Below are 22674 nucleotides of genomic sequence, written 5' to 3'. Positions count from 1 at the left end.
CCTGCGTTTGGGGAGGAGCCGGGACATTTAAACTGATCCCAGAAAGGCTAGATGGAGGCAGACCTCTGCAGATTTGGTAGCAAAACTGAAGTAGCAACAGGAGGAAGTTCAAAGGCCCCAAGGGCAAGAGCTGCAGAGGCAGGTAGCTCAAGCTACCTCAGCCCGCGTCTAGCAGAGGCGGAAATGAAACGGGTCTAAATTGTCCACACGCGCTTGTACTAGGGTCTGGGAATTGAACCGTGAGCCAGGCAGCTTCGTGGCAGGGAGGACAGCTCCTAAGTAGGTAGTCCCATTCATTCCATGACGAAATTGCATCGTGGAGGCCAGAGGTCTGTATTGGTGTATCGTCCTCAAGCACTGAAATTTTGAGATGACTTTTTTTTCACCGAAGCTGGATTTCCATTGATTCAGCTGGGCTGGCCTCCGAGCTACAGGGATCTTCTCTCTCTCTCTCTCTCTCTCTCTCTCTCTCTCTCTCTCTCTCACACACACACACACACACACACACACACACACCTGACTCCACCCCCTGCACTGGAATTACAGGTGTATGTACCACTGTACTCAGCTTTTTATGAGCACCAGCTTGTTCTCAAACTTGCATGACAGACATCTTAATCTTCCCAGTGCGAATGCTTGCAACTTAAAAAAAAAAGGATCTCTCTCATTTTAGACATTAAACACACTTATTTAAAGAGAAGGGAGTGTGGTGGCGCATATCTTTAATCCCAGCACTTGGGAGGCACAGGCAGTGGATCTTTGTGAGTTCGAAGCCAGCCTGCTCTACAGAGAGAGTTAGCCAGGGATACACATGGAAACCCTGTGTTACCCCCTCCTCCCCCACACTAAAAGAAATAGAAGCTTTTGCATCAGCACCTCAAGTGGAAAACTGCATCCGTTGCCATAGAAATAAAACAAAGATGTTCTGTTGTGGCCGAGTGCTTTGCCCTTATGAAGCCTTGGTCTGAGTCCTGGCTGGGTGAAGGTCCCCTGGGAGGGCAAGCAGACGCTGAGGAAGATGTGAAGTCGGCACGAGGCGACACTTCCGCCCATGTGGGCAGGACGTTTGGCCAGATCAAGCCGCACCAGATCAGTAGGGCTTCTCTCTTTGGGTGGGATGGTGAAGGATCAGAGTTACCTGCCGGTATCACTGTGGGGTGGACAGACAGAACCCGAGCATGGTGCTGTCTCTCAGCCTGGAGCCCACTGTCACTACTTACTGTGGACCGTGGTGAAGCTTCCACCCACGCCTTCCCATGTGGCCCCCGAGTGGGACCTGAGCATTTGAGGCTGTTTAGTCTGCACCTTGGTTTCTTACTCTCTGCACTGGGACTATTGGGAGCACTTTGGAGCACATGAGCCTTGCTGGGCTGTCCTGAGTATGTCAGGATGCTCAGCGCCATTCCTCACCTTTGTCTAGCAGTCCTGGGACACCTTCCATCTAAGGTACAGCATTCCATGTTGTCCCTAGATGTCTCTAGTGTCTTTGGACAGATGACCCTGGCTGAGAGCTGACAGTCCCTCCCACCCACAGCCCATTGCTGCTGTGGTCAGACCACACTTCTTTGTGGACCGAGGACAACGGACTGGTAGCCTCAGGCCATGTGGGCCACAGATACCCTTAGCTTGGCCCTCAGTTAGCCACTGACCTCAGGACCTGATACCCAGACCTCAGGACTGTGCTCTGGTTCGAAAGCTGAGGCTGTTCCTGCACAGACTCTTATAGGGTGGAATGGGGAGGAAATGAAATCTTTTTCATCCCACTTTTTTTTTTTAATGGAAGCAAAGGTGCATAAAGATGACTTAGGAGGACACATTGAGTCAGAGAACATCAGGAGCCAGTTCCTCCCATGGGACTTGTTCCTCAGGCCTGCATGCAGGGGCGGCCTGCCTCAGGGAGTCACCACTGCACTGTGGATGGCCCCATGGGCTTTCTGAGCATGTTAGGCCTCCATTTGTTGGAGATGCGTGTGTGGGTATGTATCTGCGCATGGTTCAGAGTCAACAGTAGAGGACTTTGGATATTCTAAACACAGAGCGACAACTGCCTGGTAACTGTCTGAAACGTGGTAACGTAGAATGTCACGGTGCAGCCCCCAACGTGAATGAAGTGAAGTAAATCTACTAAAGAGGAAGAGATGCTCCGCGTGACCCAAGGCATGCTGGGTTGGAATCAGGAGACCTGGGTAACTCCCAGTACTCAGGACTATTGACAGGCACTCCCCTGTCTCCAACCCCTAGCCTCAAGGTCTATACTTTTTTCTCCAGACTCAATGACCTGTCAAGGAGTGACTCCCCAACACACACCCCGAACTCCCAGAGCAGCTGGGGCTACCCCTTTTCAGCCCACTCCTTTTCATATTGAGTAAGCCACACCTCCTATTAATATAATTTGGTTTTTGTTTGTTTTTCTTAATTTTTTCTATGGGTCTTAGGATCTGTGTTATTTGATGTGTTTTTAGACAGTATGTAGACCTGGCTGTCCTGGGACTTTGTAGACCAGATTGGTCTTGAACTTATACAGACCCACCTGGCTCTACCTCCTGAGGGCCACAGTTAAAGGTGTGTGCCATCTGAACAGACAAGGCAATCCTTCTCAGGGGTGCATGGCCCCTGGGCGTGGGCTCTGAGGGCTCCCTAACAGGTACTAACTCCTGCTCACCATTCAAGGAGTGACCCCCCAACACCCACACATGCCTCTCTGCACACATGCACACATACACACACACACACACACACACACACACACACACACACACACACGAGCACGCTAATACAGGCCCCTCTCTCCTCTGAGGCAGGTGCATTTCCTATGCCAGCCCTATTTTATACAGGGGACCCTGGGGGCTCTAGGAGGATGCTCTGGTTTGGATTAGGGTCTTGTCTCCTGAGGACTCACATGCTGGGGTTTCGTCACAAGGGAAACACAAGGGAAGAAGACCGGAGAGGCTCTGACAGGCGAGGTGTATGGAAAGGTGAGTGGACCCTTGTGCACCTTCCCCTCCTCCTGCTTTCTAGAAGGATTGTGTTGACTTTGGAGTGTGCAGCTGCCCACTAGCAGGGTGAGCCTAGCTGTCCCGCCTGTCTGAATTAGCACCTCATGGCTAAGAGAAGGTGGCTCTAGTCTTCCCCTCCCCGAGGATCTGCCCTCAGTCTACCAGGGCTCCTGGTGGCCCTGACAGGGACTCATAATTACAGCCCAAGGCAGGAAGCCAGGCAGTTGATTCTGCTCTCTTGTGTTTTGGGGCTTCCCCTTTTTGCTGGCCTTTCCTCTGCTGCCTTCTCAGGACGACTCTGTGAGGTTGTCCTGAGAGAACCCTTACCCTGTGACTCTACTCTTGTGACCTCTGCCCTATTGTGAAGCTGCTTGTGTGGTTGTGGCATTCTGTCAGCCAGCCTCATGGGAGTATCACCAGCCCCCCTGGAGCAGGCGGAGCCATTATTCATTCAGTGGCCATTCGTTCGTACACAGCATCGGCCACAGCATGCCAGGAAGTTTTAGATGTTGGGACACAGGCTTGGAGCTGGTCTGGCCTCTCAAGTGTCCTGTGAAGATGCCGCTTGGTTGCTACTAAGCCATGTCTGTATTCAGTACATTTACCAAACACGAGTCCCATGTGTCACCTAGTTGACGGTGACCTGGAAGTTACCCAAACTTAATGGGTGAAGTTGCAGTTTCTGAGATGAGCTAGTGGCAGACTGCCTCATTCCACGCAGAGGCCAGGGCATGTCCTGGCCAAGTAGATGCTTTGGCTCCATGAGGACTGTGCTATGGGAAGGGCCCTGGGGACGTGGAAAGGCTGTGTCCCCCTCCTTGCTCACTGCCGGGATGTACGACCCGACACTACATACCTCTTATGAGCTGGGAAGTGTTTTCTTTGTAACAGCCACTGCCCCTTCTCACCTCTGGTTCCAACCCTTCCTGCCTCTCAGCGATTCAGTGCTGTGAAGCCATCAGTAAGTTATATGGTAAGGAATGCCAGCAATGGGAAAGAGCCTCCCACAGCATTGATGTGGCTCTTGTCCTGGGTGCCCAGTCTAAAGGGTTCCAAGTCCTTGGTGGCCATGGCTGGAAACAGCCCTGATTTATTCCTTTCTGGGCTCAGTACTGTTCCTGGCCAATCTTATGAGATGTGGTCAGCCAGCCAGCCAGACCAAGCCATCCCTCTCTCAAAGGGACTTCTTTGATTCGCCCTAGAGAGTGTGAGCTCAGTTCTGACTTAACATTTCCTCCACAACGGCCAGGAATGCAGCTCAGGGAACTCTGAGCCTGTGGCCCGGACCCCTAGCCTTTGGGATGTACAGTCTAGAAGTGAAGCATGCCTGCTGCTGGGTCACCTCAGTCCCATCTGAGGGATGTATTGAATACCTTTGGGTATGGACAGAGAGTGGGGGTGGCTGAGGACAGAGCAGCAATCACAGAACTGCCACCTCCACCCCTGCATGATTCAAGAGCCCAGGTTACTGCCTCTGACTCAGCCTCATTCCAAGGGTGCCGTGACCAGGGAAAGCTGGATTCCTAACCCAGGCTTGCTACAAGGTGGTGGGTGTAACTGGCAAGGAGGAACAAGGCTGGTCCTGGGAGGCCTCGTGGGTGTGGGCGCCCCACTCAATGGCCGAATTGTTTGGCTGATACTCAGAGGTGGGGAGGTTCAGGGACTCCACCTACAGAGACAGGCAGCTGACGGACTAGGCTGGGTTTATGTTGACTCTTGCTTTTTTTTTTCCGAAGGCAGCCTTCATGACTTCCTCTTTCAGGCTTTAGTTGACTAACCAGAAGCTTCTGTCTTCTACACTCTGTCAGAGAGCTTGGAGGCCTCCAGCTCTTGACCTGGGGACTAACTGCAGACACTGTCCCCACTTCCTCAAGCAGAAATGAATCCAGAGTGGACAGGTGGCTGGCCACAGGGTTCGACTGTCCCTAGTCACAGCCAACTTGAGTTTATTCCTTCTTCACTTCTGTGCCGAGTAGCTTTGGGGCAGCCCCTTACCTCTGTATTCTCGTCTGTACAAAGGCTGCTTGTGATTTAAGGAATGTTTATAGAATGCTTAGCACAGCCTGAGGCCAGGGAATCTGCCCTAATTTCTGGCCATCTCAAAGCCATTCAGCAAACACTTGTTAATTACCTTCGAGCTAGAGTTCTCTGTGCCTGTAGGTACAACATCACAGGTACTGAACAGTCATCTTTCCTTGTCTGTGCTGCCTAAATGATACAAGAGACCAAGCATTCACCTCACATTCCCATTGAGTTAGCCGCTCTTCTAGAATCTTCCAGATGTGTAGGAGGATGTGTGGGTTCTTTGTAGACACGATGCCATTCAGTCAGGGATCCTGGCATTGGTCGATTGTTGGGTCCTGGCCAGACTCCCAGACCAGTGGACAGCTGTACAAGACCCAGACTCTGACCACCAACCTTTTATAAACACAAACTGCTTGTTCTGTGAAAAAGTGACTCTGGTCACACGGAGACCTAAAATGCTGATGCTGGAAAAGGCCATACAGATTTGAAGAACCTTGTTTTCCAGATGGGGAAACAGAGGCCCAGGTAGGGAAAGGGTTAGTGTAGCCTATGGTGGGACAGTGACCCTTTGTGGGGCCTTGTCTGGCTTCCCCTTGCTGTGCTGAGGAGTGTCACATGTTTAAGTCACCTGAGCTCCAGTTCCTGGTCAGTATATGGTGCTGGCCTCAGGAAAGGCCAGGCGAGGATAATTGAGGCCTAGAGTCCTGAAGGTCAGCAGGGTGGTGGCTCACCTCTGGACTATGTGTGACTCAGTTGTGTCTTGGGGATGGTTAGGGCTCTGGCATTGCCTGGCGGGGCTCTCTGGGGGCTGTAAAAGTTAATGTCTAAGCCCTGGGGTGGCCAGGCCATGCTTATCTGGGCTGGGACATCCTGGCCCCTTATCTCCGGGTGAGCAGCCTGCTCAGTTCATTTGTAGAAGGGAAGGGCCCAAGGGTTAGAGCCAGGAGGCCGAGGGGCCCATTCTCACTGACCCAGGACCTGTGACTCAAGCTTCCTGTGGCTTCCTCTGTGAGATGGGATTGGGATGGGTGTTCTTGGACACTCTCACAGAACCCACTCGCCCTGATCCCGGTTCTGGTTCTGCCGTCTTCTATTGCATGACCTGACACTCAGTCTCCGGTTCCCATATCTAAGTGGGAATAGAATATCACCTAATCCCAATCACACTAGGTGGCATTTATCAGCGCATGCCTACTGTGTATCAGGCAGGTCCATGCTACAGTGAGCATCATCCCAACTGAGATGCTACCCTCTTCCAGAGTATCTCCCGAAGAGCAAAGGGGTGGGGGTGGGGGATGGCATCCGAGAAGCACTCGAGCTGTGTTAGGTGACATGGAAGGGGAAACTGAGGCTGGCCAGGCTAGCCAGCCTTGATGCTGGGACGGAGTGGCCTATCATGCGGAAGGCCTGCACACTTGGAATTTGCTGCTGCCATTTAGCCGGCCAGGTCTTTGGGGTCAGCATTGAGTTGGGAAACAAGAGTAAGGTGGAGACATGAGAACTGTCATCTCTGGGTCCCTCAGGCCTGCGCAGTTACTGGCTTGGTTCTTCACATGCACAGTTGGCTCGTGGACAGCAGAGGATGCTGTCCGGGGAAGCAGGGTGTCTTTTGGGATGACCTCTGGGTGCTAGGGTATTGTGACAGTGATGAGATTGTCCCCAGAATGCCTGTGGCAGTGACACAGGGAGGGCTTATCCCTGCTTTGTCTCTGCTCTGTCGCTGTACCTGAAACGGTGCCCGATACAGAGCGCAAGTCCTACGAATCTCCATTCCATTCACAAACGGCCAGAGCAGTGGAGCCCAGAGGCTCTTAAGGCCTAAGAGCCTGGCCTCGAGACAGCTGCTGAGCCTAAGTAAGGGTAATGTCATCCATGCTGGTTTCCAGGTTCCTTGACCTTCAGCCCATGAAGGAAGCCAGTGACTTCAGGCAGCTGTCACATCCTCCACTGGTACCTCCAAGCAAGGTCTCCAAGGAAACAGGGAATCTCCTAGATACCGAGGAAGAAGACCAGCTGTGCTAAGTACAAATCTCCAGCCAGAAGGGTTAGGGACAGCAGAGGGGGGGTGGTGGTGGGGCAGCACACCTGCATCCCGGTGTGGGGAGGCCCACCTTCGTTTTGGTTTTGTTTCGCTTTCTTGGCGTATGCGTAAATGCACATTTATGTTTTATGAAGGCCAGAGGTCAACTTCAGGTATCCTCCTTGACCCTGCCCCTGATCCTCCTGCTCCATCTCCCCAGTGTTGGGATGATTGGCGTCGGTCACTGTGTTTGATTGCTTTATATGACCTGAAGCTCAGTTACCATTCCATTGCTTGCACAGCAGATGCTTTACTGACTGAGCCATCTCTCCAGTCTTGCTTTTTTTTTTTTTTTAAAACATTTGTTTGTTTGCTGGAAGAAGAGGCGTCACATGAGGCCTGCCCTGGTAACAAAATTTTAAATGTAGAATGCACTATTGTTGTTGAATACACTGTGGACAACAGGCTCCAGAGCTGACTGGACTTGAGGAAGTGGAGCGTTGAGGCCAGTGATTAGCAGTACCCTCTCCATGGTGGCTTTGGGATCACTGTTTGTCGGTACCTGGTCCCCAGCAGTACCGGGACCCTGGCATAAATGAATCTGCAGTATCATTCCTTCTGTTTCTGGCTTCTCTCCCTCAGTGTAACATCCTAAGGGTTCATGCTTGTCCTCTGGTCACACTGCAGACTTCTCCTCTTTGGAAGCCAGCAGTTCTGGTAGTTGGCACACTCCACGTGTGTCACCCTATCTGTCACTTCCACACCTTGCCTTTTCCGAATTGTGCTTTGGTGAGCATTTGCAGCCCTGGTTCTGATCCTTTTGGATAAGTGTCCAGATGTTGGATAGCTGGATCCTGTGTTCCGTTTTGGATTTCTTGACGAACCCCAGGATGGCCTTGAACTCACAATCTAAGCGCTCTCTGCCTCCTGGATTCTGGCCGCCACACAACTCCATGCCGTGTTCTGAGTCCCTGCTGGCAGTGGGCCAAGATTCTCTTTGTGTCCCCTGGACAGCACCTGGTGGCATTGTGTTTGATGACAGCAGTCTGACCGGGCTCGCCTAGTGTTTGTGGTATGTTTGCTCATGTCCGTCTCTGGAGGGATGCCCGTTCCGTTCTGGCCACGCTTGGTTGGGATGTTGGAATTTCTTTTGCTGCTGAGTTTTAGGATCTCGTGGTGTAATCTGAGAATGAGCCTGTTAGGTAGCGGTGGCGACTGGCAGGCGTGTCCCGGGACTACAGGCAGATCTGTGCTCTCTGTCCCACAGACGCATTTGCGTTGGACAGGCCTGCTTGCTGCTGGCCACAGGGCCTATGTGTTATCTGTCTTCATGTCTATGAAGTCACTGCCAAGACCAGCATCGTGAAGCTGCTCCTGCTGGTTTCTCTCGGGCCTTCTACAGTTTGCAGTATTGTCCAGTCTTTTCGTTAATGTTTATGTAAAGTAAGAGTCTGACTTCTTTCTCTTCTGGTGAGTGTTTAGCTTTATAAAGCCCTTTTGTTGAGCAGACTCTACACCCCAACTCTGATGTCCTTGCTGAAAGGCACTGGAAGGGTGATTCCTGGCTGACTGTTTAGCTCGTCTTTCTGTTTGTTGTACGCCATTACTAGACTGCGCTGGTGCCGGTTCCTGTTGCTTTGTAGTACCTTTGAAAAGCCCAAGACTTCTGGATCCTCAGCCTTTTAGCAGAGGTCAAGTTCAGAAAGTGTAAGACCTTTCCCAAAGTTATTTGGGTTGCTGGGGGCTCCTTGACAATTCCTGTAAATTTGAGGCGGAGTCTCTTCGTTTCTATAAAAGATATTGTTGGGACTTGGTGGAGATTCCCGAGCCTGGGTTGGCGGTGGATGGTGTTGACGTTTCATCGTGGTTAGGTTACTGTCAGCCAACCTGGATGCATTTCCATTTCTCTGGGTCATCTTCCCTTTCCTTCAGCAATATTCTGTGGTTTTCACATGATTTTTATACCCTACAACTTGGAGTTTTCAGCTGTGAGTTTTGTGATGCTAACTCAATGTTCTCCTCATTCGTGTCTCCACCTTTGACCCCCAACACAGGGTCATGTGTGGCCCCCCCAACACAGGGTCATGTGTGGACCCCCAACACAGGGTCATGTGTGGCCCCCCAACACAGGGTCATGTGTGGCCCCCCAACACAGAGTCATGTGTGGACCCTCAACACAGAGTCATGTGGCCCCCCAACACAGGGTCATGTGTGGCCCCCCAACACAGGCTCATGTGTGGCCCCCCAACACAGAATCATGTGTGGACCCTCAACACAGAGTCATGTGGCCCCCCAAGACAGGGTCATGTGTGGCCCCCCCAACACAGGCTCATGTGTGGCCCCCCAACACAGAGTCATGTGTGGCCCCCCCAACACAGAGTCATGTGTGGACCCTCAACACAGGGTTATGTATGGCCCCCCCAACACAGGGTCATGTGTGGCCTCTCAACACAGGGTCATGTGTGGACCCCAACATAGGGTCATGTGTGGTCCCTTAACACAGGGTTATGTGTGGACCCCCAACATAGGGTCATGTGTGGCCCCTCAACACAGGGTTATGTGTGGACCCCCAACACAGGGTCATGTGTGGACCCCCAACACAGGGTCATGTGTGGACCCCCAACACAGGGTCATGTGTGGACCCCCAACACAGGGTCACTCTGAATTGACATCCGTGATGAAGTCATGTTCTGCACCATGCACATCAAATGTCTCTCACAAAGCTGTCCAGTGCATCATTGAATCAGCTCTGTGTTATTTCTCCCTGCTGTTCGTTAATATGATGCAGTACATTAATAGTTGCTGTGTCAGTCCTTCCATTCCTAGAGTAAATCCTGCTTGGCTGAAGTCTTTTTTGTTTTGTTTTTGTTAGATCTTGTTAAGTTTGATCTGTAGTGGTGTATGTGCATATAACCTACTGTCTCTAGATAACTCACAAACACCAACAGTGCAAATGCTGGGTTGTTAAGATGTATTAGTTAGAGAACCAGGATAAGAAAAATGGCCATGGGGCTGGAGAGATGGCTCAGAGGTTAAGCACACTGGCTGTTCTTCGAGAGGTCCTGAGTTCAATTCCCAGCAACCACGGGGTGGCTCACAGCCATCTAAAATGAGATCTGGCGTCCTCTTCTGGTGTGTGGACATATATGTAGGCAGAACACTGCATACAAAGTAAATCTTTAAAAAAAAAAAAAAAAAAGCAGAAGGCATTGTGAGGCACTCAGGAGGCTGAGGCAGGTGGATCTCTGTGAGTTTCAGGCCAGCCTGGTCTACAAAGCCAGTCCAGGGCAACCAGAGCTCTGTTACACAGAGAAACCCTGTTTTGAAAAACAGACAAACAATCAGTCAAAAAGAAAAAAAAATGACCATTGTGGACATGTTTTTCCCTCTTATTTTCAACCCAAAGCTTGATCGACTCCACGAATTCCAGCTAGCAGATTAGAGGGCGAACTTTGTTGTTGTTGATTTTTGTTTTCTAATTAAACCCCATGCAGCTGTGTGAAAGCCCAGAGGAACTGATAATCCAAGCCCCTGCAGCCCAATGCCAACACGCTGAAGGGTAATCCCTAAATTCCTAAAGGCTAAAAAACCACATAAGGCATGTGATTGGAGCTGGGCTAAGTGGCCTGACTTCCCAGCAGCCCAGGCAAACTGCAGATAAAGGGAAGCGTAGGAGTCCACGGTTCCTTACGTGGAGAAGAGGAAGGAAACCGGACTCTCAGAGCACACTGCCTCCCAGGGCTGACCTGAGAAGGCTGAGTGTGTGTGGAACCTTGTGTACGGGTGTTGTGCAAGGGGCGTTGCAGTTGAAGACACAGGGCCCGCCTAGGCTAGGCCACTTCTCACACTGGCTTGTGGGGGTGTGCCAATAGCTTGTGGTTCTGGGAGAGCCTATGTTTATGGGCAGCCATCGTCCCCAGGGACACTTGCTGATTTCATTCCCTCAAGGTGCCACAGAAGTGTATCAGAAGTGCGGCAGCAGTGTGGCTTTCCTGCTGGGCCTTCCGGCCACGGATTGCCCCAGTGTTCCTGGTGACATTGGGGGCAGAGCTCGGTACCATTTTCCAGTTGAGACGTTCCCAGTATCCCAGTCTCTTACGTGGAATATCAGCAGGGATTGCTGTCTTTTCTTTTTTGATGGTACCTGGCAGAGAAGAGGAGTGTCTGGCCCTTCTCCTGTGCACAGCGGGGCACACCCCTACAATCCTTGTGATAAGTCTAGAAGTCGGTCCACCTGTGTTTCAGGGACTAGCTAGTGGCTTCAGGTCTTTGGGGGTGTTGGGGGTCATCCTGATTGCTGGCAGACATTGCCTTGGAAGAAGAAAGAGGATGGTGTCCTGGTTTTGTTTCCTGTTGCTGCTGTGGAAACAGCCGACGAAAGCAACTCAGAGGAGAAAGGGCTCATTTCAGCTCCCAGCTTCCTGTGTTCCACTTCAGGGTGGTAGGGAAGTTGAAGCAGCTGGTCACACCTACAGTCAGGAGCAGAGGAAGGGCACGCGCATGCTTGGCTGAGCTAGCATTCTCTACTCTCCTCTGCTGCAGGGACCAGACCAACAGGATGGTGCTGCCCACAGTGAGCAATCAGGACTATCCTCCACAGGCCGCCTGATCGCCATAGTCCCTCATTGAGACCCTTTCCTGTGTGATTCCAGTGTGATTGTGTCATAATTAAAAGCAGCCAGCACGGATAGCTTCCACGGAGTCTTAGAAACAAACTGCAGGGCTAGGTGAAACTCACCTTTAATCCCGCTACCCAGGAGGCAGACTGATCTTTGTGAGTGCAAGGCCAGCCTGGGTTACTTAGTGAGTTCCAAGCCAGCCAGAGGTACATAGTAAGTCTCTGTCTGAAAACAAATAGAATAAAAGAGATCCAAGCTCCATAGACAAGTCAGGATACCAGTGTATATTGGCTGAGCCCCAACCTGGACGGTCAACTTGCTATTCCTGAGAAGGGGAGGGTGTGCCATTCACCTGACTTATTTACTGTCCCTTCGTGGTGACTAGGACTCTTATCATTCCCACCACTGTGCTCTGTGGCTCATTTTCCCAGTGACTGACAGGATCACCTGGGTAGGATTGCAGGCAGTGTGCTGCGAAGGCGGGAGAAGTCCGCCTGCAGCTCTCTGATGCCCAGAAGGACAGCACTTGATGGGAGGGTGAGTGATGGGAGGGTGGGTGATGGGAGGGTGGGTGATGGGAGGGTGAGTGATGGGTGGGTGGGTGATGGGTGGGTGATGGGAGGGTGGGTGATGGATGGGTGGGTGATGGGTGGGTGATGGGAGGGTGGGTGATGGATGGGTGGGTGATGGGAGGGTGGGTGATGGGAGGGTGGGTGATGGGTGGGTGATGGGAGGGTGGGTGATGGATGGGTGGGTGATGGGAGGGTGAGTGATGGGAGGGTGGGTGATGGGAGGGTGAGTGATGGGAGGGTGAGTGATGGGAGGGTGGGTGATGGGTGGGTGAGTGATGGGAGGGTGGGTGATGGGTGGGTGAGTGATGGGAGGGTGGGTGATGGGAGGGTGGGTGATGGGAGGGTGGGTGATGGGAGGGTGGGTGATAGGAGGGTGGGTGATAGGAGGGTGGGTGATAGGAGGGTGGGTGATGGGAGGGTGATCAATGCTGGTTTTCCTTCCCTGTTCTATGGGTTCTACAGATGGATACTTCCTTGAGGGGTTATTGTCAGATTAAAGAGAAGTCTCAGGGAAGCTGTTGACGAACAGGCAGGGTGACCTAGCTGTCTCAGGGCCATACCCTCCCTTCCTGTTGGTAGTAGTGTGCAAGCAGACAAGTGCCCTTTCTCCATAGCAACTTTCTTATGGCATGTGGTGGGGCTGGCAGGTCAAGACTGTCCGCTCCTCCTAAAACCTGGTACCTCTCTTGCTGCTGGCCCAGATCACAGTCTCTCTGGGCATCCAGGCCTGCTTACTGTTTGATGCAGTCCAGCCCTATGTACCTTGAGTTTCCCAGCATGGCTCATCTCTCAGTACAATCCCGTGGTTGGCCACAGTTGTGGGCAAGAACCACAGCAGTTCCCTTTAGAGCTGAGCAGAGTCCAGATGGTTGAAGGTACCTTTGAGATGTGGGCCGGGGTGTGGGACCAGCGATGGCTGCCTCTAAAGCCGTTCTCATTCTGTCTTCATCTTGATATCACCCAGAAGCCTCTAGACCGTTAGCTCACAGTCGTGACCCTTTGAGGGGTTGAAATACCCTTTCACAAGTGTCACCTAAGATTGTCGGAAAACACAGATATTTACATTAAAATTTATAACAGCAAAATTACAGTGGTGAAGTAGCGATAATTTCGTGGTCGGGGAATCAACAGGACATGCATTGCAGCATTAGAATAATTGAGAACCGCTGCCCTAGAAGGTAAGACTGAGGACCCACCCTAGCCCTACAGTGCTTTCTCCCATTGCACTGGAAAGCTGGTGTCATGGCTGAATGTGTCCTTCCTGTTGTTTGCTGAGTCCCAGCTTTTTGTCAGCCCATGGTGCTGGCTCTGCCCCTGCTGAGTTGTATCAAGGGACTGGAGCTGGAAGCTGGAAGGTAGCTCTAGAGTATTCATGATGCTGGTGTCGCCACTCAGGGCAGATGACAATGATCTGCCTAGAGTGCTCCAGGAGGAGCAGGGATGAGATTATTCCAGGAGGAGCAGGAATGAGAGTGCTCCAGGAGGAGCAGGATGAGAGTGCTCCAGGAGGAGCAGGGATGAGATTATTCCAGGAGGAGCAGGGATGAGAGTGCTCCAGGAGGAGCAGGAATGAGAGTGCTCCAGGAGGAGCAGGATGAGAGTGCTCCAGGAGGAGCAGGATGAGAGTGCTCCAGGAGGAGCAGGATGAGAGTGCTCCAGGAGGAGTAGGATGAGAGTGCTCCAGGAGGAGTAGGGATGAGAGTGCTCCAGAAGGAACAGGGATGAGAGTGCTCCAGAAGGAACAGGGATGAGAGTGCTCCAGAAGGAACAGGGATGAGAGTGCTCCAGAAGGAGCAGGGATGAGAGTGCTCCAGGAGGAGCAGGATGAGAGTGCTCCAGGAGGAGTAGGGATGAGAGTGCTCCAGGAGGAGTAGGGATGAGAGTGCTCCAGGAGGAGTAGGGATGAGAGTGCTCCAGGAGGAGTAGGGATGAGAGTGCTCCAGGAGGAGCAGGGATGAGAGTGCTCCAGGAGGAGCAGGGATGAGAGTGCTCCAGGAAGAAATTAGGGGTGCATTATTCTTTGGTTCCTTGTACTAGCTGCTGCTGGTTTTTCTCAGACATATCACCTGTTGGGTGTGTGGTTTGGGCCTGTGTGTTGGCTGCCTGGCTGGCCAAATGTACTGGGTATCAGAAAACCTGCTCTCCAGTCTAGGATCTGCCACCAATCTACATGACCTTGGTAGGACATACCTTCTGGGCCTCTGGCTGTCCATATGAGCTTAGCTCCTCGTACGCCCTATCTCCCCCTCACTACCCCACACATGCTCACTCCGAGTCAGCTGCAGCAGGGCTCTGGCACGTGGCATTGGCACAGAGTTCTGTGAGGTATGGCTACCCTGGACTTGGTACATAGGTTCTGAGGCTCTAGGACTTAGAACATAGGACACAGGGTTAACTCTGGGCAGGCTAGAGGAGCACGTGGGGCACTGGGCCTGGGTAGAAGCCTTGTCTGAAGCTTCAGGTTTTGTGGCAACTTAGTTTCTTTCTTTTCTGGAATGATCCTGCTTATAGGAGGCTCTGTGGATTTGAGGATGGAAGGGAGGAAATGGGCAGATGGAGATGCCCCCAGCAGGAGGGGCGGATGGAGCAGGCACTGAAGTGCATGGTATGGCTTCCGCTCATTGTTCTGATTTGTGTTTCCTACAGATCATGATTGAGTTCTGCCCTGGGGGAGCTGTGGATGCCATTATGCTGGGTAAGTCTTAGCTGCTGAGGATGCAGGGCTTACCCTGAGCTCTGGATCATACTTCTTGCCCACTCTGACTAGTCCCTCTCTGGTGGTTTGAATATGCTGGACCCATGGGAAGTGGCACTATTATTAGGAGGTGTGGCCTTGTTGGAGGAAGTGTGTCACCATCTAGGCAGGCTTTGAGGGCTCCTAGTGCTCAAGCTCCGCCCAGTGAAGAAGAGACCCTCCTCCTGGCTGCCTTTAGATCAGGATGTAGAACTCTCAGCTCCTTCTTCAGCATCATGATGTTTCCCACTGTGACAATAATGGACTGATCCTCTGAAACTGTAAGCCAGCCCCAATTAAATGCTGTCCTTCATAAGAGTTGCCTTGGTCATGGTATCTCTTCACAGCAATGGAAACCTTAACTAAGACACCCTCCCTTGCTTTTTGCGGGGTATGGAGAGAATGCTGGCCTCTTTCACTGGACGACTGGCACTTCCTGTTCAAGACACCTGTGTCCTTATATCAGGTGCTCCCCCCTTTGAGCCCTCTTGACCGTGATGCCCTTCACATGGCACTGAATGAGACATAAAGTGTCTTAGCCCATCGCTGCTGCTATCACAGAACACTTGCAGCTGGATGAGTTAAAAAGATCAGATAGTAGATTTGGCTCATGGTTCTGAGGCTGGGGAGTCCAAAAGCAAGACACAGGTACCTGGCAATTATCCTACACAGAAAGCAGAAGGAAACGCACGAGTGGGAGAAACAGAGAAAAGACAACACCAGGAGCCCACTTGTGTGAGAATAAATGAGCCCCCGCAACATCGTTAGCCTGTTTGTTAGGGAAGAGACGGTGATCTCGCAGCAACTCCATACTGGGGCTTTCAGGGACTCATTCATTAGCGCCCACCCATTCTGTAAATCTCAGAGGGAGGGTGATCAGGTCTCGATGTCCTTGGCAAAGAGTGGTTGATACCAATGCTAAGAAAATACTGTGTCTTAGCCTCTCCCTATTGCTCCAACCAAATACCAGAGGCTGGGTACTTTTAAAGAACCAAGGCTTGTAAAGCTTTGTTTTGGAAGCTGAGTGTTCACCATGGGGTGGCTTCTAAGGGCCTTATGATGGCAGGTGTTATAATGGGAGAGAACGTGCAAAGTGGTAAGACAGGAAGTCAGAGAGCTTAAGGGGTAGATTTGCTTGTTCTACACGTCTAACTATCTATCTACCTATCTATCTACCTACCTACCTACCTACCTATCTGTCTGTCTGTCTGTCTATCTATCTATCTATCTATCTATCTATCTATCTATCTATCTATCTATCTATCTACCTACCTACCTACCTATCAATCTACCATCTATATCTATCTGTCTATCTATCTAACTATCCTCTATCTATCTACCTACCTACCTACCTATCAATCTATCTATATCCATTTTTCTATCATCTATCTGTCTGTCTGTCTGTTAAGACAGGGTCTCACTATTGTGTAACTGGCCTAGAACTCACTATGTAGACCAGGTTTGCTTTAAACTCACAGACATCCTCCTGCCTCTGCCTTGGGAGTGCTGGGATTATAAAGTGTGTATGTCCGTGGCCTGTCTCTTGCTTTTTTTTTTTTTTTTTTTTTTTTTAATAACTTCTGGCTCCTGCAAGAACTATCTGAGATCAGGCTTATTTCCTCTGAGGGTGGGGCTCTTTATCTAATGACCTAGACTGAGTTCCCACCTCTTAAAGACTCCATCACCTGCACACTCCCACACTAGAGGCCAGACTGTGAGCCACTGGAGGACAACATGAAGCCTTACCCCAAACCAGAATGCTTTGTGATTAGTGCCTGCCCAAGATGTATCATTAATCTTTGGTTATAGATCTGAAAAGAGTATCTCTTGTTTATTCTTGTGCATGTGTGTGCACGTATAGGTGGAGTGCATGTGTGCTGGCCTCCTAACTCTTGTGGGGCTGAGGAAGACCTTGATCTTCTGATGCTCCTGTTTCTACCTCCCCTTCCAAGCTGGAATTACATTCGTGCACCACATCTGCAGCCCCTAGAGGGACGCTTTTAAGAGCAAACTTCAGTTGCAATTCTGGCTACCCAGATGCACTTCCTATTGGATTTCATATTGAATTTCCAGTTGCATGCAGCCGCCACAGGACAGACACACAGCCCTGTTCCATTGGGCCCCGACTAGGTGTCTCTCCATTCTGTGTCTTCCCTCCGCATAGCCTTTTCCTCTTCGAGAATGCTTTCCTGTCCCCACCTGCTCAGGTCTACTAATCTTGACCTCAGAGGAGGGCTGTGCCTCCAAATAAACACTATATGGTTGGAGAGAGTCCCCAGCTAGCTTCTAGAAGGCTCTCGGTGACCCAGTGACTCTCTGGTCCCCGGCTATGTTTCCCGGTGCTGCTGCCAAGCCTTTGTCTCTGCTGGATCTGTGACCTGGGCTGCCTGTGCTCTGGGGTCAAGCACTCTACTTCTGGGGCTCATTCATTTAGACGGGCTTTGCTGTGTGTCCTGGCCTGTCTGTGCACATCCCTGTCCTGTCCCCCACCCAGTCCTAAGCATCACTCTGCCCCCAGCACCAAGCCGTGACCCTAACCCATGAGAACCGTTCATTGTGTTGTAGTTGAGTGTGCCCCCCCCCCCGAAAGCTCACGTGCTGTAAACCTAGCCCTCAGGTTCACCCACAAACAGTGTGCAGGTGTGTCTCTGGGAGGAAATTAGAGTTAGATGAGGTCGTGAAGCAGACTCCATGGTGATATCAGTGACCCTTTAGCACACTTGCTATCTCACCATGTGGGATAGCACGAGGACCTTGTGGGTGATGCCATGCTGTTGGCACTATCAGCCTATAAAACCAGGAACCCTTTCTGTACCAGTAACCACAGCAAAATGGACCAAGGCACTCCGAACCCTGCCACAGGCGCCCTGCATCTCAGTGGGCGATTTGTGAACCTGAACTCTGAAGCCTTGAATCTCTAGAGTGACCTTCGGCAAGCAGTCCTCTGAGCCTTGGTGGCCACATCTGTGCCCCAGGGAGAACAGCTCTGTCGGCCCTGTGGCTGTATTGTGGGGACAGGATTGGGCTGCATGCCGACAGGCACTGTGTAGGGTATCGGTGTCAAACAGGAAATGGTCTGGTGTTGGCCCCTCGAGGACTAGTCAGTGACAACAGCGTTCCTCTTTTCCAGAGCTGGATCGAGGCCTCACCGAGCCCCAGATTCAGGTCGTATGCCGCCAGATGTTAGAGGCTCTCCACTTCCTACATGGCAAGAGGATCATCCACCGCGACCTGAAAGCCGGCAACGTGCTTATGACCCTTGAGGGGGACATCAGGCTGGGTAAGAAGGGCTCGAGGGGCAAGGTGCGTCTGTGTGCAGGTGTCCTGGCTGGTGCAGCTGAAGGGGGCGGGACCTGTGCCTGGAAGTGAGTGTGGGGTCCACACACACTCAGCTACCCCTACAGCCTCCAAGGTACCAACAGTTCTCCCAGCATCTTTGGACCGCAAGCTTCTCTAGTGCTTTTCAACCAGGGTTGGGGCATTTGTCAGCATGGGGACAACTGGGGGTGAAGGTGTTGCTTGGATCTTGTGAGTAGAGGCCAGGGGTGTTGGCCAGCACCATGTGGAATACACAACAGCCCGTGAGGGCAGAACCTGTTCCGAGCTTCCAGTTTGACAGACTCCAGTGTGAGAAATCCTCTGTCTAAGCACTTTGACCCACTGAGCCATCTTGTTTTTTCCCTCCTGAATATTTTCAGTGTACAATTGCTCGAACCCAGATACACCCATGAGTGTGATCAAAGGAAAACTGAGTATCCAAATTGATTTTTTTTTATCTCCTTTTCCTTTGTATTTTTTGTAAGATTCTAGCTAACCACCACATGTGTACGCTCTCCTCCCACTGTTTCCCAGTGCCAATCGCCAGAGGCGTGGGCTCTGAGAGCCTCTCGTCTTTCTTTCAGAACCATTAAGCAACGTGCCTGTAATTCTGACGTTTGATGGACAGAACATGCCTATTAGACAATCCACAAGCACAGGAGGGCGTCAGGAGAGAGCCAGGAAGTACCTCCAGCTTCTTTACGTGGACACGTCCACCACATTGGTCCAGGGTGCCCCCCAGTGCTTGTGTGTGCATCCTAGTGACTGCTGGCCTCAGGAGGGTAGAGCAGTTCGAGCAGCAGGGGGTGGCACCCTGGTTCCGACGCACTTGATAGCATTCAGTTCTACTGATAGTGTCTGATACCAGCTCACCGCAGCATCCCCCATGCTTAACCGTACTTCCTCCAGTGGATGCCCTGTTTTTAGGGACAAACAAGAAGCTGTCCCGTAAAGCCTCCATGAGAACTTCGGGGTTAATGTGAGGGTGGAGGCAGAAAGGCAGTCAGTCAGAGATGTGCTCTGCAGCATTTGGCAGAGGGCTCAGAGAGGACCAGGACCAGCCCCGGGACACACAGCAAGCAAGAACGGAGCCGGGGTCTGCCCAGACTTGGAATTGTCAGGCCCCCTTCTGACTACCCTCATCTCTCTATACAACTCAGAGCTTCCTGAGAGAATTGCTTAGCAATGCTTTCTCCCAGGCAAGGGTGTAGGAGATGACATCTGTACCCATGTCCCATGAGAGAAGAATAGCAGAGCTGTAAAGTGGGGGGCGCCAGACTCAGACGAGCCCGGTTCAGATCCTGCCTCTTCTGTCATGTGATCCAATCCAGTGTTAGTGATTTCTTATTAGCAGTACAGATATACCAGTGGGTCCTACTGGAAGATTATAATGGGCATGACAGCTGTGTCATGCTGGGTGGGTAGTAGGCACCTGTTCCTGCCTTGTGATGAGCATTTGCTGCTGTCTTGGGTGTCCTTCCTCTGAAGCTCCCTCCATTGTCAAGCCTGGAAATGCTCCAGCTGCCCCGATCTGGACTGATAGTTGGATTGTGTTTGCACAGAAAGAAAATCTGCAGCCTTAGGACACTAGGGTTATTGGCAGGGGGTGGCCTCTGGAACTATAAAGGGTCTGCATTGCCCCAGAAGAGTCAGCTTTCCTACCCAGTTTGGGCTTGGTTTACCTCACTCAGAGTAGCTGCCTCCTTACCAGGGGTGACTTAATGAAGCATTTCACCCTGCACACGTGTGGCCCCGTCCTGGCTGACCTCGGGAAGAGTCCGCATGGTTAGAGACCAGGCTGAGCATGGCCGACAGACTCAGCTGGACTCTCCCCTCCGCCTGCCCACCCTACCTCACAGCAGATGTATGGTGGGGCCATCTCTCCCTACCTCATGCCCACGGGGCCAGCCCTTTTGTGCTGTCCAGGTGAGGGGCAGGGCCTGTTCTCCTGCAACACCAGCTCCCCCAACTGCAGCCGATGGTGAGGGCGAGGGGCAAAGGGAATCACTCCCACCCATATATCCAGGTCTTATGGGGGCATTTTCTCAACTGTGGTTCCTTCCTTTCTAGCTTGTATCAAGTTGTCATATAACCAGCCGGCACATGGTCTCTGTCTTTGTCAGGGTTTCTATTCCTGCACAGGATATCATGACCAAGAAGCAAGTTGGGGAGGAAAGGGTTTATTCAGCTTACACTTCCATATCGCTGTTCATCACCAAAGGAAGTCAGGACTGGAACTCAAGCAGGTCAGGAAGCAGGAGCTGATGCAGAGGCCATGGAGGGATGTCACATACTGGCTTGCTTCCCCTGGCTTGCTCAGCCTGCTTTGTTATAGAACCCAGGTCTACCAGCCCAGGGATGGCTCCACCCACAATGGGCTGACCCTATCCCCTTGATCACTAGTTGAGAAAATGCCTAACAGCTGGATCTCATGGAGACATTTCCCCAACTGAGGCTCCTTTCTCTGTGATAACTCCAGCTGTGTCAGGTTGACACAAAACCAGCCAGTACGGTCTCCAACACCCCCTCTCCCCAGAGCAGGGTTGATGTTTTGGACTGACACGAATAACAGCTGAATTGTAGTCAGTTGGTACAGCCCCCGCTGCGCAGTGGGCCAGCGTTGAAAATACCTGGGAGCTCACTTCAGCCTCAAAGGCCACCGACTGCATTTTGCAGAGGAGGACTCTGTAGCCTAGAGAGGTTAATTCTTTCACCCAGTATTACACAGCTAGCAAGAGGAGCAGCTGGGGTTCAGACCAAATCATCTGGCTGCAGAGCTGACTTGCAAGCCACTCCACTCTTGTAGACTCCTGGAGGCTTGTCACGAACAAACCCCATCTCCTGTGTGTTCAGTCAGCTAATGCTCGTCTCTTAGAACCAACATGGGAACAAGAGGCAGCTAGGAGTCTTTGGTTGGTTAGAGCCACACAGAGCACTGCTAGGGTTCCTTTCTAGGGAACCCCAGTCTTAGGAGATTCTGACGAGATCTAGTTGTATGTTTCCTAAATCACCTGCAAGATACACTAGAAACCATTGGGGGCTGTGGCAGTAATGCAAGCGAAGGCCTCTGATTGGCTCCGCCTGGCTCAGCTGACTGGTATCTGCCAGCAAGAAGTGCATGCTGTGATTGGCCCAGCTTGTAGGGCTCTGGCTTGTGAAAGGGGGCGGGGCTCAAAGCGGAAGTCCTCCTTCCTTTCCGTGTTAGTGCGGTGGGCAAGATGGCCTCTTCAAAAGAAGAGGGGATTCAGCCAGAGAAACAAATCATTGTTTTCAGCCTCTGAGAATCTTGTAGGGATGAGGGGGGCGGCGCAGGAAGCCTGCTCAGAATATTGCTTTTGCAGTTGAGGTTTGGGGTGATGAGGGGAGAAGAGAAGCAATAAATAAATGCAGCGAGAAGAGGCAGCAAATTACGGGGTGGGGAGAGCTGAGCAAACTGACTTTGTTAATAGGTCATATATGGTTGCCGCAAACCTGCAGAAAATAAATAGAAAGCTTGTCTTGGTAAGGGTAGTCCTTCCACATTCGCGACTGGATAACAAGGGCTTGAGAGAACTGAGGCCCGGAAGAGTGGAGTAGTGTGTCTGATCACGTTAGCATCCTGTCCCCGCCCAGCCCAGCATGGTTGCTGCTGTGACTCCCTCAGGGAGGGCAGATCATCCTGTAATTAGGAGAAGCCTCCTGCTAATAAGTCCAGCTGGGCTACGGGCCGCTGCTACCCTATCAGGGATCCGAGGAAGGTGACCCCTGGGGAGGGCTGGAGCCTTCACCTCCACCCTCCAACAGGTCCAGCAGGTCACAGCCTTTCTGGTGGACCCATGAGGGACCTGGCTACTGTTGTATAGTTTTGGTTGGGACAGTTCTCACTATGGTATGCAGTGAGAGCCTTCGGGTTTCAGGTGACTGAGCCAGGTCCTTATGGAGGCACCCTCATCCCTACCTGGCTTCCCAGGGGAAGCGGCTGTGTCTTGTGCCTGTGTTGATCACCTGGGGGCATAGGAAAAGAACTTGTCATGTATCTTCAAACATTTCAACTTGAGTTTGTGCAGGAAATGTTTTTATCCTCAAGAAAAGATATCTATTCATACATATATAAAAGGTACTTTAAGTGTCTGGGAGTAGTTGTACTTGCCATTAATCCCAGGCAGAGTTAGAGGTTAGCTCGGTCTACATAGAAAGTTATAGGCCAACCAGGGCCATGTAGTGAGGTCTCTAAGAAAGAGATGGGGCCAGGGCAGGGTGGAGTCCGTGCGCGTGCATAAACCTCAAGGTATCCCTTTTTACACCATTGGTAGGGACCTCAGAGATGCATGTATGAAACCAGGGACAACTAGTATCTATGTATTTTGTTCACTTTTATTTTTGTGTGGTGCAGGGGCTCAAGCCCAGAGTA

The 22674-nt window shown here is 51.6% G+C and overlaps 1 protein-coding gene across 1 annotated transcript in view; it reads left to right on the top strand.

Annotated features, from left to right (window-relative positions):
• Nucleotides 1-22674, top strand: part of STK10 (serine/threonine kinase 10) — a gene marked incomplete at its 5' end in the record, with an annotated part of 87770 nt that overhangs the window by 28065 nt on the left and 37031 nt on the right. The window contains 2 exons of the mRNA XM_080942529.1: nucleotides 14879-14927; nucleotides 18097-18246. Coding sequence (XP_080798655.1) covers nucleotides 14879-14927; nucleotides 18097-18246 — 199 coding nt within the window. The remainder of the gene's footprint in view (nucleotides 1-14878; nucleotides 14928-18096; nucleotides 18247-22674) is intronic.

The sequence above is a fragment of the Micromys minutus genome (genome assembly GCF_963924665.1).
Source record: "Micromys minutus genome assembly, chromosome: 31".
In the NCBI taxonomy this organism is placed as follows: Eukaryota; Metazoa; Chordata; class Mammalia; order Rodentia; family Muridae; genus Micromys; species Micromys minutus.
This window is presented reverse-complemented; position numbering and strand designations above follow the sequence as displayed.